This window comes from Tinamus guttatus, unplaced genomic scaffold (genome assembly GCF_059628265.1).
Source record: "Tinamus guttatus ecotype Peru unplaced genomic scaffold, ASM5962826v1 Tinamus_guttatus_pri_ptg000967l, whole genome shotgun sequence".
Classification (NCBI taxonomy): domain Eukaryota; kingdom Metazoa; phylum Chordata; class Aves; order Tinamiformes; family Tinamidae; genus Tinamus; species Tinamus guttatus.
The window spans coordinates 1-10918 of NW_028289501.1; the positions used below are offsets into that span (position 1 = coordinate 1).

Here is a 10918-nt window from a genome sequence, read left to right on the forward strand (position 1 = left end):
GGCAATGGGGGGCAATTAGGGGGAAGGGGGGGCAACTAGGGGGAATGGGGGCCATTGGGGCTCAAAAAGGGGGGGCAATTAGGGGGTGGGGGGCAATTAGGGTCCCTGGGGGGCAATAGGAGTCATTGGAGCTAAATGGGGGGGCAATAGAGGGGCAATGGCAGGTGGGGAGGCAATTAGGGGCCATTGGGGCTCAATAAGGGGGGGGAAAGGGGGGCAATTAGGGGGAATGGGGGCCATTGGGGCTCAATAAGGGGGAGCAATAGGGGGTGGGGGGCAATTAGGGGCCCTGGGGGCAATAGGAGCCATTGGGGCTCAATAAGGAGGGGCAGTAGGGGGGCAATGGGGGGTAGTAGGGGGCAATTAGGGTCCCTGGGGGGCAATAGGGGGGCAATGGCGGGTGGGGAGGCAATTAGGGGCCATTGGGGCTCAATAAGGGGGGGGGAAGGGGGGTAATAAGGGGCAATGGGGGGCATAGGAGCAATGGGGGGGCAATTGGGGGAATGGGGGCCATTGGTGCTCAATATGAGGGGGCAATTAGGGTCCCTGAGGGGGCAATAGGAGTCATTGGAGCTCAATGGGGGGGCAATAGGAGGGCAATGGCGGGTGGGGAGGCAATTAGGGGCCATTGGGGCTCAATAAGGGGGGCAATTAGGGGGAAGGGGGGGCAACTAGGGGGAATGGGGGCCATTGGGGCTCAAAAAGGGGGGGCAATTAGGGGCACTGGGGGGCAATTAGGGGCACTAGGGGGGCAATAGGGGCCATTTGGGTTCCCTGGGGGGGACACCCCCCCCATCCCGGTATTCCCGGCCCCCCCCCACCCCATCCCGGTATTCCCGCCATTCCCAGGCATGGCGGCCTCGCCCCCCCCGCGGCGCTTTGCCGGCGTTCCCGGTTTCTGCACGGATTGCGGCTCCGTGCTGCCGCGGCCGGGCCGCTCCGGCGCCCTGCGCTGCTCCCGCTGCCTCCTGCTGCTCCGGGAATCCGGTGGGTGCCCGGGAATGCCGCCGGGGCGGGAAGAGAGCCCTCCCGGATCCCGAATCCCGCGGCATTCCCGCAGATCTGGAGGGCGCCGCTGTCAGAAGCGCCGTGGAATTCAACCGGCCCCGGGCGGGAGCCGCTGGGAGCCCCCGGATCCTGAGCGGCTCCGACGGCCCCTTGGTGAAAATCCCGCTGGGATGGAGGGGGCGGGCTGGGAATCCCGCTGGGATGGGGGGTCTGGGTCCATAATCCCGCTGGGATGGGGGGTCTGGGTCCAGAATCCCGCTGGGATGGGGGGTCTGGGGCGGGAATCCCGCTGGGATGGGGGGTCTGGGTCCATAATCCCGCTGGGATGGGGGGTCTGGGTCCATAATCCTGCAGGGATGGGGGATTTGGGGCGGGAATCCCGCTAGGATGGGGGTCTGGGTCTATAATCCCTCTGGGATGGGGATCTAGGTCCATAATCCTGCTGGGATGGGGTGTCTGGGGCGGGAATCCCACTGGGATGGGGATCTAGGTCCATAATCCTGCTGGGATGGGGGGTCTGGGGTGGGAATCCCGCTGGGATGGAGGATCTGGGTCCATAATCCCACTGGGATGGGGGATCTGGGTCCATAATTCCTCTGGGATGGGGATCTAGGTCCATAATCCTGCTGGGATGGGGATCTGGGGCGGGAATCCCGCTGGGATGGGGGATCTGGGTCCATAATCCCGCTGGGATGGGGGGTCTGGGTCCATAATCCCGCTGGGATGGGGGGTCTGGGGCGGGAATCCCGCTGGGATGGGGATCTGGGTCCATAATCCCGCTGGGATGGGGGATCTAGGTCCATAATCCCGCTGGGATGGGGGATCTGGGTCCATAATCCCTCTGGGATGGGGGATCTGGGTCCATAATTCCTCTGGGATGGGGATCTAGGTCCATAATCCCGCTGGGATGGGGGGTCTGGGTCCATAATCCCGCTGGGATGGGGGGTCTGGAGTGGGAATCCTGCTGGGATGGGGATCTGGGTCCATAATCCCGCTGGGATGGGGATCTGGGTCCATAATCCCGCTGGGATGGGGGATCTGGGAATCCTGCTGGGATGGGGGGTCTGGGGCGGGAATCCTGCTGGGATGGGGGATCTGGGAATCCTGCTGGGATGGGGGGTCTGGGTCCATAATCCCGCTGGGATGGGGGGTCTGGGTCCAGAATCCCGCTGGGATGGGGGGTCTGGGGCGGGAATCCTGCTGGGATGAGGGGCCTGGGTTGGGAATCCCGCTGGGATGGGGGGAAATAAGCCCCCATGGGACAAGAATATCCCCTCTTGGAATGGGAATGACAGGAATAACTCTCTATGGGATGGGAATAACTGCCTATGGGATGGGAATAACTCTTCCCTGGAAGGGAATAATCCCCCTGGGGATGCTCTAATTCCGACCCTGGAATAGGAATAACTCCTTATTGGATGGGAATAACCCCTTATGGGTTGGGAATAATCGCCCCGGAGTGGGAATAACAGCCTTTGGGATGGGAATAACCCCTTACGGAGTGGGAATGATCCTCTATTGAATGGGAATAACCCCCTATGGGTTGGGAATAACAGCCTTTGGGATGGGAATAACCCCTCACGGGGTGGGAATGACCCTCTATTGAATGGGAATAACCCCGGGGAATGGGAATAACCCCCTATGGGTTGGGAATAACAGCCTTTGGGATGGGAATAACCCCTTATGGGGTGGGAATACCCCGCTATGGAACGGGAATAACCCCCTGGAATGGGAATAACCCCCTATGGGTTGGGAATAACAGCCTTTGGGATGGGAATAACCCCTTATGGGGTGGGAATACCCCGCTATGGAATGGGAATAACCCCCTGGAATGGGAATAACCCCCTATGGGTTGGGAATAACCCCGTGGAATGGGAATAACCCCCTATGGGTTGGGAATAACGGCCTTTGGGATGGGAATAACCCCTTACGGGGTGGGAATACCCCGCTATGGAATGGGAATAACCCCCTGGAATGGGAATTCCGCAGGTGGAGCGGCGCTGCCCCCGCTGCTCCCACGGCTCCATGGCGTTCCGCACGCGGCAGACGCGCTCGGCCGACGAGGGCCAGAGCGTCTTCTACACGTGTCCCCGCTGCCGGTGAGGGAATGCCGGGAATGCCGGGAATACTGGGAATGCTGCTGGAGCCCCCGGGATCTCCCGGAGGCCCCTGGATCCCCTGGAGACCCCTAGATCTACCCGGAGCCCCCTGGATCCACCTGAGCCCCCCAGAACACCTTGGATCCGCCTGGATCCACCAGGATCCCCTGGAGACCCCTGGATCTACCCGGAGCCCCCTGGATCCACCTGAGCCCCCCAGAACACCTTGGATCCGCCTGGATCCACTGGGATCCCCCGGAGACCCCTGGATCTACCCGGAGCCCCCTGGATCCACCTGACCCCCCCCAGAGCTGCTTGGATCCATCTGATCCCCCTGGATCCACCTGGATCTGCCTGATCCCCCCAGACACCCTGGAGCTCCCCGGATCCGCCTGGATCCATTGGGATCCCCCTGGAGACCCCAGGATCCACCTGAGCCCCCCAGAACACCTTGGATCCGCCTGGATCCACCAGGATCCCCCGGAGACCCCTGGATCCACCTGACCCCCCCCCAGAGCTGCTTGGATCCATCTGATCCCACCGGATCCACCTGGATCTGCCTGATCCCCCCCAGACACCCTGGAGCTCCCCGGATCCGCCTGGATCTGCTGGACACCCCTGGATCTGCCTGGATCCATTGGGATCCCCCTGGAGACCCCTGGATCCACCTGAGCCCCCCAGAACACCTTGGATCCGCCTGGATCCACCGGGATCCCCCGGAGACCCCTGGAGACCCTGGAGACCCCTGGATCTACCCGGATCCACCTGGATCCACCTGACCCCCCCCCACCCAGAGCTGCTTGGATCCATCTGATCCCCCCGGATCCACCTGGATCTGCCTGATCCCCCCAGGCACCCTGGAGCTCCCCGGATCCGCCTGGATCTGCTGGACACCCCTGGATCTGCCTGGATCCATTGGGATCCCCCTGGAGACCCCTGGATCTGCCCAGATCCATTGGGATCCCCCTGGATCCACCTGAGCCCCCCAGAACACCTTGGATCCGCCTGGATCCACCGGGATCCCCCTGGAGATCCCCCCAGGTCCTCCTGGATCCGCCTGACCCCCCTGGATCCGCCTGGATCCCACCGGATCCTCCTGGATTCCCCCGGATCCCCCTGACCCCCCTCATCTCTCCGCAGGTTTCAGGAAAAGGAGGATTCCTGACGGCACCGGAGACGAAACCCCCAAACATGGATTTTTACCTCTTTCTGTGTTTTTTTACTTATTTCTGTGAGGTTTTTACCCCTTCCTGTGTTTTTTCCCCCGTTTCTGTGGGTTTTTTTACCCATTTCCATGGTTTTTTACCCGCTTCCCGCTGTTTTCTGCCCCCAATAAAAGCCCCTGCGGACGCTGGGACTGGGGTGTCACCCCCCCAGAATTGCCCCCCAGACCCTATTTACCCCCCTTTAACCCCCAAATTACCCCCAGACCCTATTTACCCCCTTCCAGCCCCAGAATCGCCCCCCTGAGACCCTTTCTACCCACTTTAGCCCCCCAAATGCCCCCCCAAATTTACCCCCATTAGCCCCAGAATTGTCCTTCCCAGACCCTATTTACCCCCTTCTGGCCCCAGAATTGCCCCCCCAGACCCTCTTTACCCCCAATCAGACCCTATTTACCCCCTTCTGGCCCCAGAATTGCCCCCCCAGACCCTCTTTACTCCCTATTAGCCCCAGAATTGCCCCCTAGACCCTATTTACCCCCTTCCAGACCCTATTTACCCCCTTCTGGCCCCAGAATTACCCCCCAGACCCTCTTTACCCCCTATTAGCCCCAGAATTGCCCCCTAGACCCTCTTTACCCCCTTCCAGACCCTCTTTACCCCGTTCTGGCCCCAGAATTGCCCCCCCAGACCCTCTTTACCCCCTATTAGCCCCAGAATTGCCCCCTAGACCCTCTTTACGCCCTTCCAGACCCTATTTACCCGCTTCTGGCCCCAGAATTGCCCCCCAGACCCTCTTTACCCCTATTAGCCCCAAAATTGCTTCCCAGACCCTATTTACCCCCTTCCAGACCCTATTTACCCCGTTCTGGCCCCAGAATTACCCCCAAACCCTCTTTACACCCTATTAGCCCCAGAATGGTCCCCTTCAGACCCTCTTTATCGCCTATTAGCCCCAAAATTGCCCCCCAGACCCTCTTTACCCCCTTCCAGACCCTATTTGCCCCCTTCCAGCCCCCAAATTGTCCGCCCCAGACCCTATTTACCCCCTTCTAGCCCCGGAATTGCCCCCCCAGACTCTCTTTACCGCCTATTAGCCCCAGAATTGCCCCCCAACCCTATTTACCCCCTTCTAGCCCCGGAATTGCCCCCCCAGACTCTCTTTATCCCCTATTAGCCCCAGAATTGCCCCCCCCGACCCTATTTACCCCCCTCCAGACCCTATTTACCCTGTTCTGGCCCCGGAATTGCCCCCCAGACCCTCTTTACCCCCTATTAGCCCCAGAATTGCCCCCCAACCCTATTTACCCCCTTCTAGCCCCAGAATTGCCCCCCCGACCCTATTTACCCCCTTCCAGACCCTATTTACCCTGTTCTGGCCCCAGAATTGCCCCCTAGACCCTCTTTACCCCCATCCAGACCCTATTTACCCCGTTCTGGCCCCAGAATTACCCCCCAGACCCTCTTTACCCCCTATTAGCCCCAGAATTGCCCCCCCAGACCCTCTTTACCCCCTTCCAGACCCTATTTACTCCCTATTAGCCCCAAAATTGCCCCCCAGACCCTATTTACCCCCTTCCAGACCCTATTTACCCCCTATTAGCCCCAGAATTGCCCCCCCGACCCTATTTACCCCCTTCCAGACCCTATTTACCCTGTTCTGGCCCCAGAATTGCCCCCCCAGACCCTATTTACCCCCTATTAGCCCCAGAATTGCCCCCCTAGACCCTCTTTACGCCCTTCCAGACCCTATTTACCCCCTTCTGGCCCCAGAATTGCCCCCCCTAGACCCTCTTTACCCCCATCCAGACCCTCTTTACCCCCTATTAGCCCCAAAATTGCCCCCCAGACCCTATTTACGCCCTTCCAGACCCTATTTACCCCGTTCTGGCCCCAGAATTGCCCCCCCAGACCCTCTTTACCCCCTATTAGCCCCAGAATTGCCCCCCCTCAGACCCTCTTTACCCCCATCCAGACCCTATTTACCCCCTTCTGGCCCCAGAATTACCCCCCAGACCCTCTTTACCCCCTATTAGCCCCAGAATTGCCCCCCAGACCCTATTTACCCCCTTCTGGCCCCAGAATTGCCCCCCCAGACCCTCTTTACCCCCCTATTAGCCCCAGAATTGCCCCCCCTAGAGCCTCTTTACCCCCTTCCAGACCCTATTTACCCCCTTCTGGCCCCAGAATTGGCCCCCCAGACCCTCTTTACCCCCTATTAGCCCCAAAATTGCTTCCCAGACCCTATTTACCCCCTTCCAGAGCCTATTTACCCCGTTCTGGCCCCAGAATTGCCCCCCCAGACCATCTTTACCCCCTTCCAGACCCTATTTGCCCCCAAATTGCCCCCCAGACCCTATTTACCCCCTATTAGCCCCAAAATTGCCCCCCAGACCCTATTTACCCCCTATTTGCCCCCACAATTGCCCCCCAGACCCTATTTACCCCCTTCCAGACCCTATTTGCCCCCACAATTGCCCCCCAGACCCTATTTACCGCCTATTAGCCCCACAATTGCCCCCCAGACCCTATTTACCCCGTATTAGCCCCAAAAGTCCCGCCCCGCCCCTTGCCACCTCCTCCAGCCCCGCCCCGCGCATGCGCAGCGCGCCCTGTACGGCGGAAGCGCCGCGCTGGGGGAGCGCATTTCAGGGCGCACCCGCCGGAAGTGAGCCCGGAAGCGGCGGGCACCGCCCCGGGGGCGGCGAGTCCCCGGGCTTGGGCCGTTCCCGCTCGGGGCGGGGCCGGAAGCGGAAGCGGGCGCGGCGCTCGGCGCCGTCCCCCCGGCAGCGGCGGCCGCGGCCGCGCGGTCCGGGCCGGCGCCATGGCGGAGGCGGCGGGAGGCGGCGGCGGCGGAACCGGAACCGCGACCGTCACCGAGAGCGGGACGGAGCCCGTGAGGGAGGGGGGGGGGGGGACGGCGGCCGCGAGGGGACAAAAGGCGGGGGGGGAGGGAGATAAATACCCGGGGGGAGGGGGTAAATACCCGGGGAGGGGGTAAATATGGGGGGGGGGGGGGGGGGGGTAAATACTCGGGGGGGCAGTTGGGGACCCCCCCAAGGAGGGGACAAGGAGGGGGGGGGGCAGGAGATGGTGACGGTGACAACGGTGGTGACGGTGACAATGGGAGTGAGGGTGACAATGAGAGTGATGGTGACAGCAGGGGTGATAATGAAGGTGGTGGGGACAGTCGTGGTGATGGTGACGGTGACGGTGACAACGGTGGTGAGGTGACAATGGTGGTGACAATGACAGTGACGGTGACAGTCATGGTGGTTGTGACGGTGATGGTGACAATGACATAACAATGGTGGTGACGGTAATGGTGATGGTGTTGATGGTGACAATTATGGTGACACAGTCACAGTGATGGTGACAATGAGGGTGACAGTCATGGTGACAGGAAAAGTGATGGCGACAATGACAATAACAGTGATGGTGACAATAATGGTGACTGTGACGGTGACGGTGACAATGATGGTGATAGTGGCAGTGATGGTGACAATGATGGTGGCTGTGACAGTGATACGGTGACAATGACAGTGATGGTGACAATGACGGTGACAGTGATGGTGACAATGATGGTGATGGTGACAATGGTGACAATGAGGGTGACAATTGTGGTGACAATGATGTGACAGTGATGGTGGCGGTGACGGTGATGGTGACGATGATGGTGACAATGATGGCAATGGTGACAATGGTGACAATGAGGGTGACAGTAATGGTGACAATAATGGTAACGGTGACAGTCATGGTGACAGTGACAGTCATGGTGACAGTGATAGTCACAGTGACAATTATGGGGACATTGACAGTCACGGTGACGGTGACAACGGTGGCGACAGTGATGGTGGCAATGAGGGTGACGGTGACAGTCATGGTGACAGGAAGAGTGACGTGATGGTGACAATAACAGTGATAGTGAGGGGGCAATGACAGTGACAGTGACGATGACAGTAACGGTGACAATGATGGTGACGGTGGTAGTGACAGTACCAGTGATGGTAACAGTGACAGTGATGGTGACAGTGGTAGTTACAATGACAGTGACACAACAATGACGGTGACAGTAATGGAGACAATGATGGTCACAGTGATGGTGACGGTGACAATGATGGTGACACTGACGGTCACGGTGGCAGTAATGGTGACAGTGGGGGTGACAACGATGTGACAATGACGGTGACAGTGATGGTGACAGTGATGGTCATGGTGATGGTGACAATAAGGGTGACAGTGACAGTCATAGTGACAAGAAGAGTGACAATGACAGTGACAATAATGGTGACAATGACAGTGACCCTGATGATGGTAACAGTGACAATGACGGTGACAGTGATGGTGACAGTGATGGTCATGGTGATGGTGACAATAAGGGTGACAGTAATGGTGACAATAAGGGTGACAGAGACAGTCATAGTGACAAGAAGAGTGACAGTGACAATAACGGTGACAATGGTGGTGACCGTGACGATGATGGTAACAGTGACAATGATGGTGACCGTGGTGGTGACGGGAGCGGTAACGGTGACAGTGACGGTGACAACAACGGTGGCTGTGATAGCGGTAGTCACGGTGACAGTGATGACGACAGTGATGGTGACAATGGTGCCAGTGACACGATGGTGACGGTGCCGACGGTGCCGGTGCCGGTCGCGGTGACGGCGCCGCCGCCTGTCCCAGGAGAACCGCAGCGTCACCCTGCGCCTGCGCAAGCGGAAGCCCCGCAAGAAGGTCGAGTGGTCGAGCGACACCGTCGACAACGAGCACCTGGGGCGCCGCTCGTCCAAGTGTGAGCCCGGACGCCGGGGCCCCTCCGCGACAACCACCCCCTGCCCGGACGCCGGGGCCCCTCCGTGATACCCCCAATGCAACCAGGACCCCCCCGGACGCCTGGGCCCCTTCCCGGACGCCTGGGCCCCTCTGCACCTTCCCGCCCCCAACCCGGATGCCTGGGCCCCTTTCCGGACGCCTGGGCCCCTCTGCAGAACCCTCCCACCCGGACGCCGGGGCCCCCCCTCATTCCCGCTTTCCCCTCCAACCCGGACACCTGGGCCCCCCACCCGGACTCCTGGGCCCTTCCCAGACGCCTGGGCCCTTCCTCATTCTCTCCAGTCTCCCAACTCGGACGCCTGGGCCCCTCCTGGTCACCTGGGCCCTTCCTGGACACCGGGGCCCTTCCCGGACGCCGGGGCCCCTCCTTATTCCCTACAGTCCCCCAACTCGGATGCCTGGGCCCCTTCCGGACGCCGGGGCCCCTCCTCATTCCCTCCGGTCCCCCAACCCGGACGCCTGGGCCCCTTCCGGACACCTGGGCCCCTCCACAGCACCCCCGCCACCCGGACGCCTGGGCCCCTTCCCGGACGCCTGGGCCCCTCCTCATTCTCTCCGGTCTCCCACCCCGGACGCCTGGGCCCCCTCCCGGATGCCTGGGCCCTTCCTGAACTCCTGGGCCCTTTCCCGGACTCCTGGGCCCTTCCCGGACACCGGGGCCCCTCCTGGTCATCTGGGCCCTTCCTGGACACCGGGGCCCTTTTCCCGGACGCCGGGGCCCCTCCTCATTCCCTCCGGTCCCCCAACCCGGACGCCTGGGCCCCTTACGGACACCTGGGCCCCCCACCCGGACGCCTGGGCCCTTCCCGAACTCCTGGGCCCCTTCCCGGACGCCTGGGCCCTTCCCGGACACCTGGGCCCCCTCCCGGACGCCTGGGCCCCTCTGCAGCACCCCCCCCACCCGGACGCCTGGGCCCTTCCCGAACACCGGGGCCCTTCCCGGACGCCGGGGCCCTTTCCCGGACGCCGGGCCCCCCCCCGTCATTCCCGCTCCTCTTCCTTCCAGGCTGCTGCATCTACGAGAAGCCGCGGCCGTTCGGGGAGAGCTCGAGCGAGAGCGACGCGGAGGCCGAGGACGAGGAGGAGGCCGAAGGCTGCGGCCACGGCCACTGCGTGCGGGGCCACAAGCGGGGCCGGGGGGCGGCCCTGCCCCCCCCCGCGGCGCCCCCCCCGCCGCCGCAGCCCCCCATGGAGCACTGACCCCCCCCCCCCCGGGACCCCCAAATTCCGGCTCCGCGCTCGGGTTTTTCCCGGTTTTCCCGGCGCGGAGCCGGGGGCTGTTTCTGCCCCCGGCGCTCCGGATCCGCTCGGGGTCGGAGCGGGGGATCCCGGCGCCCGATCCCGGCCCCCCATCCCGGCTCCGGGATCCCGATCCCGGCCGCTCCGCGCTCACCCCGCTCCCGACGGCGGCTCCGGGATCCCAATTCCCGGCGCTGAATCCCGGCGTTCCGCCCCGCGTCCCGACTCCCATCCCTAAACGGCAGCTCCGCTCTCCATCTCCCCGCACCAAATCCCGGCTCGCGGTCCCCAGCGGCAGGTCTGGGATCATTCCCAGCCCTGAATCCCGGTTCCCGGCTCCGAATCCCGGGTCCGGGCTCCAAATCCCAATTCCCGGCTCCAAATCCCAATTCCCGGCTCAAATCCCGGTTCCGGGCTCCAAATCCCGGTTCTGGGCTCCAAATCCCAGGTCCGGGCTCCAAATCCCAATTCCCGGCTCCAAATCCCAATTCCCGGCTCCAATCCCAGTTCCCAGCTCCAAATCCCGGTTCCGGGCTCCGAATCCCGGTTCCCGGCTCCGAATCCCGGGTCCGG

General features: G+C 62.0%; 2 protein-coding genes across 2 annotated transcripts; both read left to right on the forward strand.

Moving 5' to 3' along the window:
• The first annotated feature begins 851 nt into the window (after positions 1-851).
• On the forward strand, positions 852-4287 carry POLR1H (RNA polymerase I subunit H). Its single transcript, XM_088538274.1, has 4 exons — positions 852-987; positions 1061-1161; positions 2998-3107; positions 4248-4287. The coding sequence occupies exons 1-4, from the start codon at positions 852-854 to the stop codon at positions 4270-4272; spliced, it is 372 nt and encodes a 123-aa protein (XP_088394400.1). The 3' UTR covers positions 4273-4287.
• Positions 4288-7042: 2755 nt separating this feature from the next.
• On the forward strand, positions 7043-10306 carry PPP1R11 (protein phosphatase 1 regulatory inhibitor subunit 11). The gene is made up of 3 exons (XM_088538275.1): positions 7043-7166; positions 8957-9065; positions 10113-10306. The coding sequence occupies exons 1-3, from the start codon at positions 7095-7097 to the stop codon at positions 10304-10306; spliced, it is 375 nt and encodes a 124-aa protein (XP_088394401.1). The 5' UTR covers positions 7043-7094.
• The last annotated feature ends 612 nt before the right edge of the window (positions 10307-10918 follow it).

What these genes read in the sequence shown, in the direction of transcription:
- POLR1H (XM_088538274.1), top strand. Translation starts at nt 852, where the DNA reads ATGGCGGCCTCGCCCCCCCCGCGGCGCTTTGCCGGCGTTCCCGGTTTC. An exon ending in GCGGCTCCGACGGCCCCTTG is followed by an intron (nt 1,162 to 2,997) that starts GTGAAAATCCCG and finishes GGAATTCCGCAG; the next exon opens with GTGGAGCGGCGCTGCCCCCG. An exon ending in TACACGTGTCCCCGCTGCCG is followed by an intron (nt 3,108 to 4,247) that starts GTGAGGGAATGC and finishes ATCTCTCCGCAG; the next exon opens with GTTTCAGGAAAAGGAGGATT.
- PPP1R11 (XM_088538275.1), top strand. Translation starts at nt 7,095, where the DNA reads ATGGCGGAGGCGGCGGGAGGCGGCGGCGGCGGAACCGGAACCGCGACC. An exon ending in CCGAGAGCGGGACGGAGCCC is followed by an intron (nt 7,167 to 8,956) that starts GTGAGGGAGGGG and finishes CGCCTGTCCCAG; the next exon opens with GAGAACCGCAGCGTCACCCT. An exon ending in GGGGCGCCGCTCGTCCAAGT is followed by an intron (nt 9,066 to 10,112) that starts GTGAGCCCGGAC and finishes TCTTCCTTCCAG; the next exon opens with GCTGCTGCATCTACGAGAAG.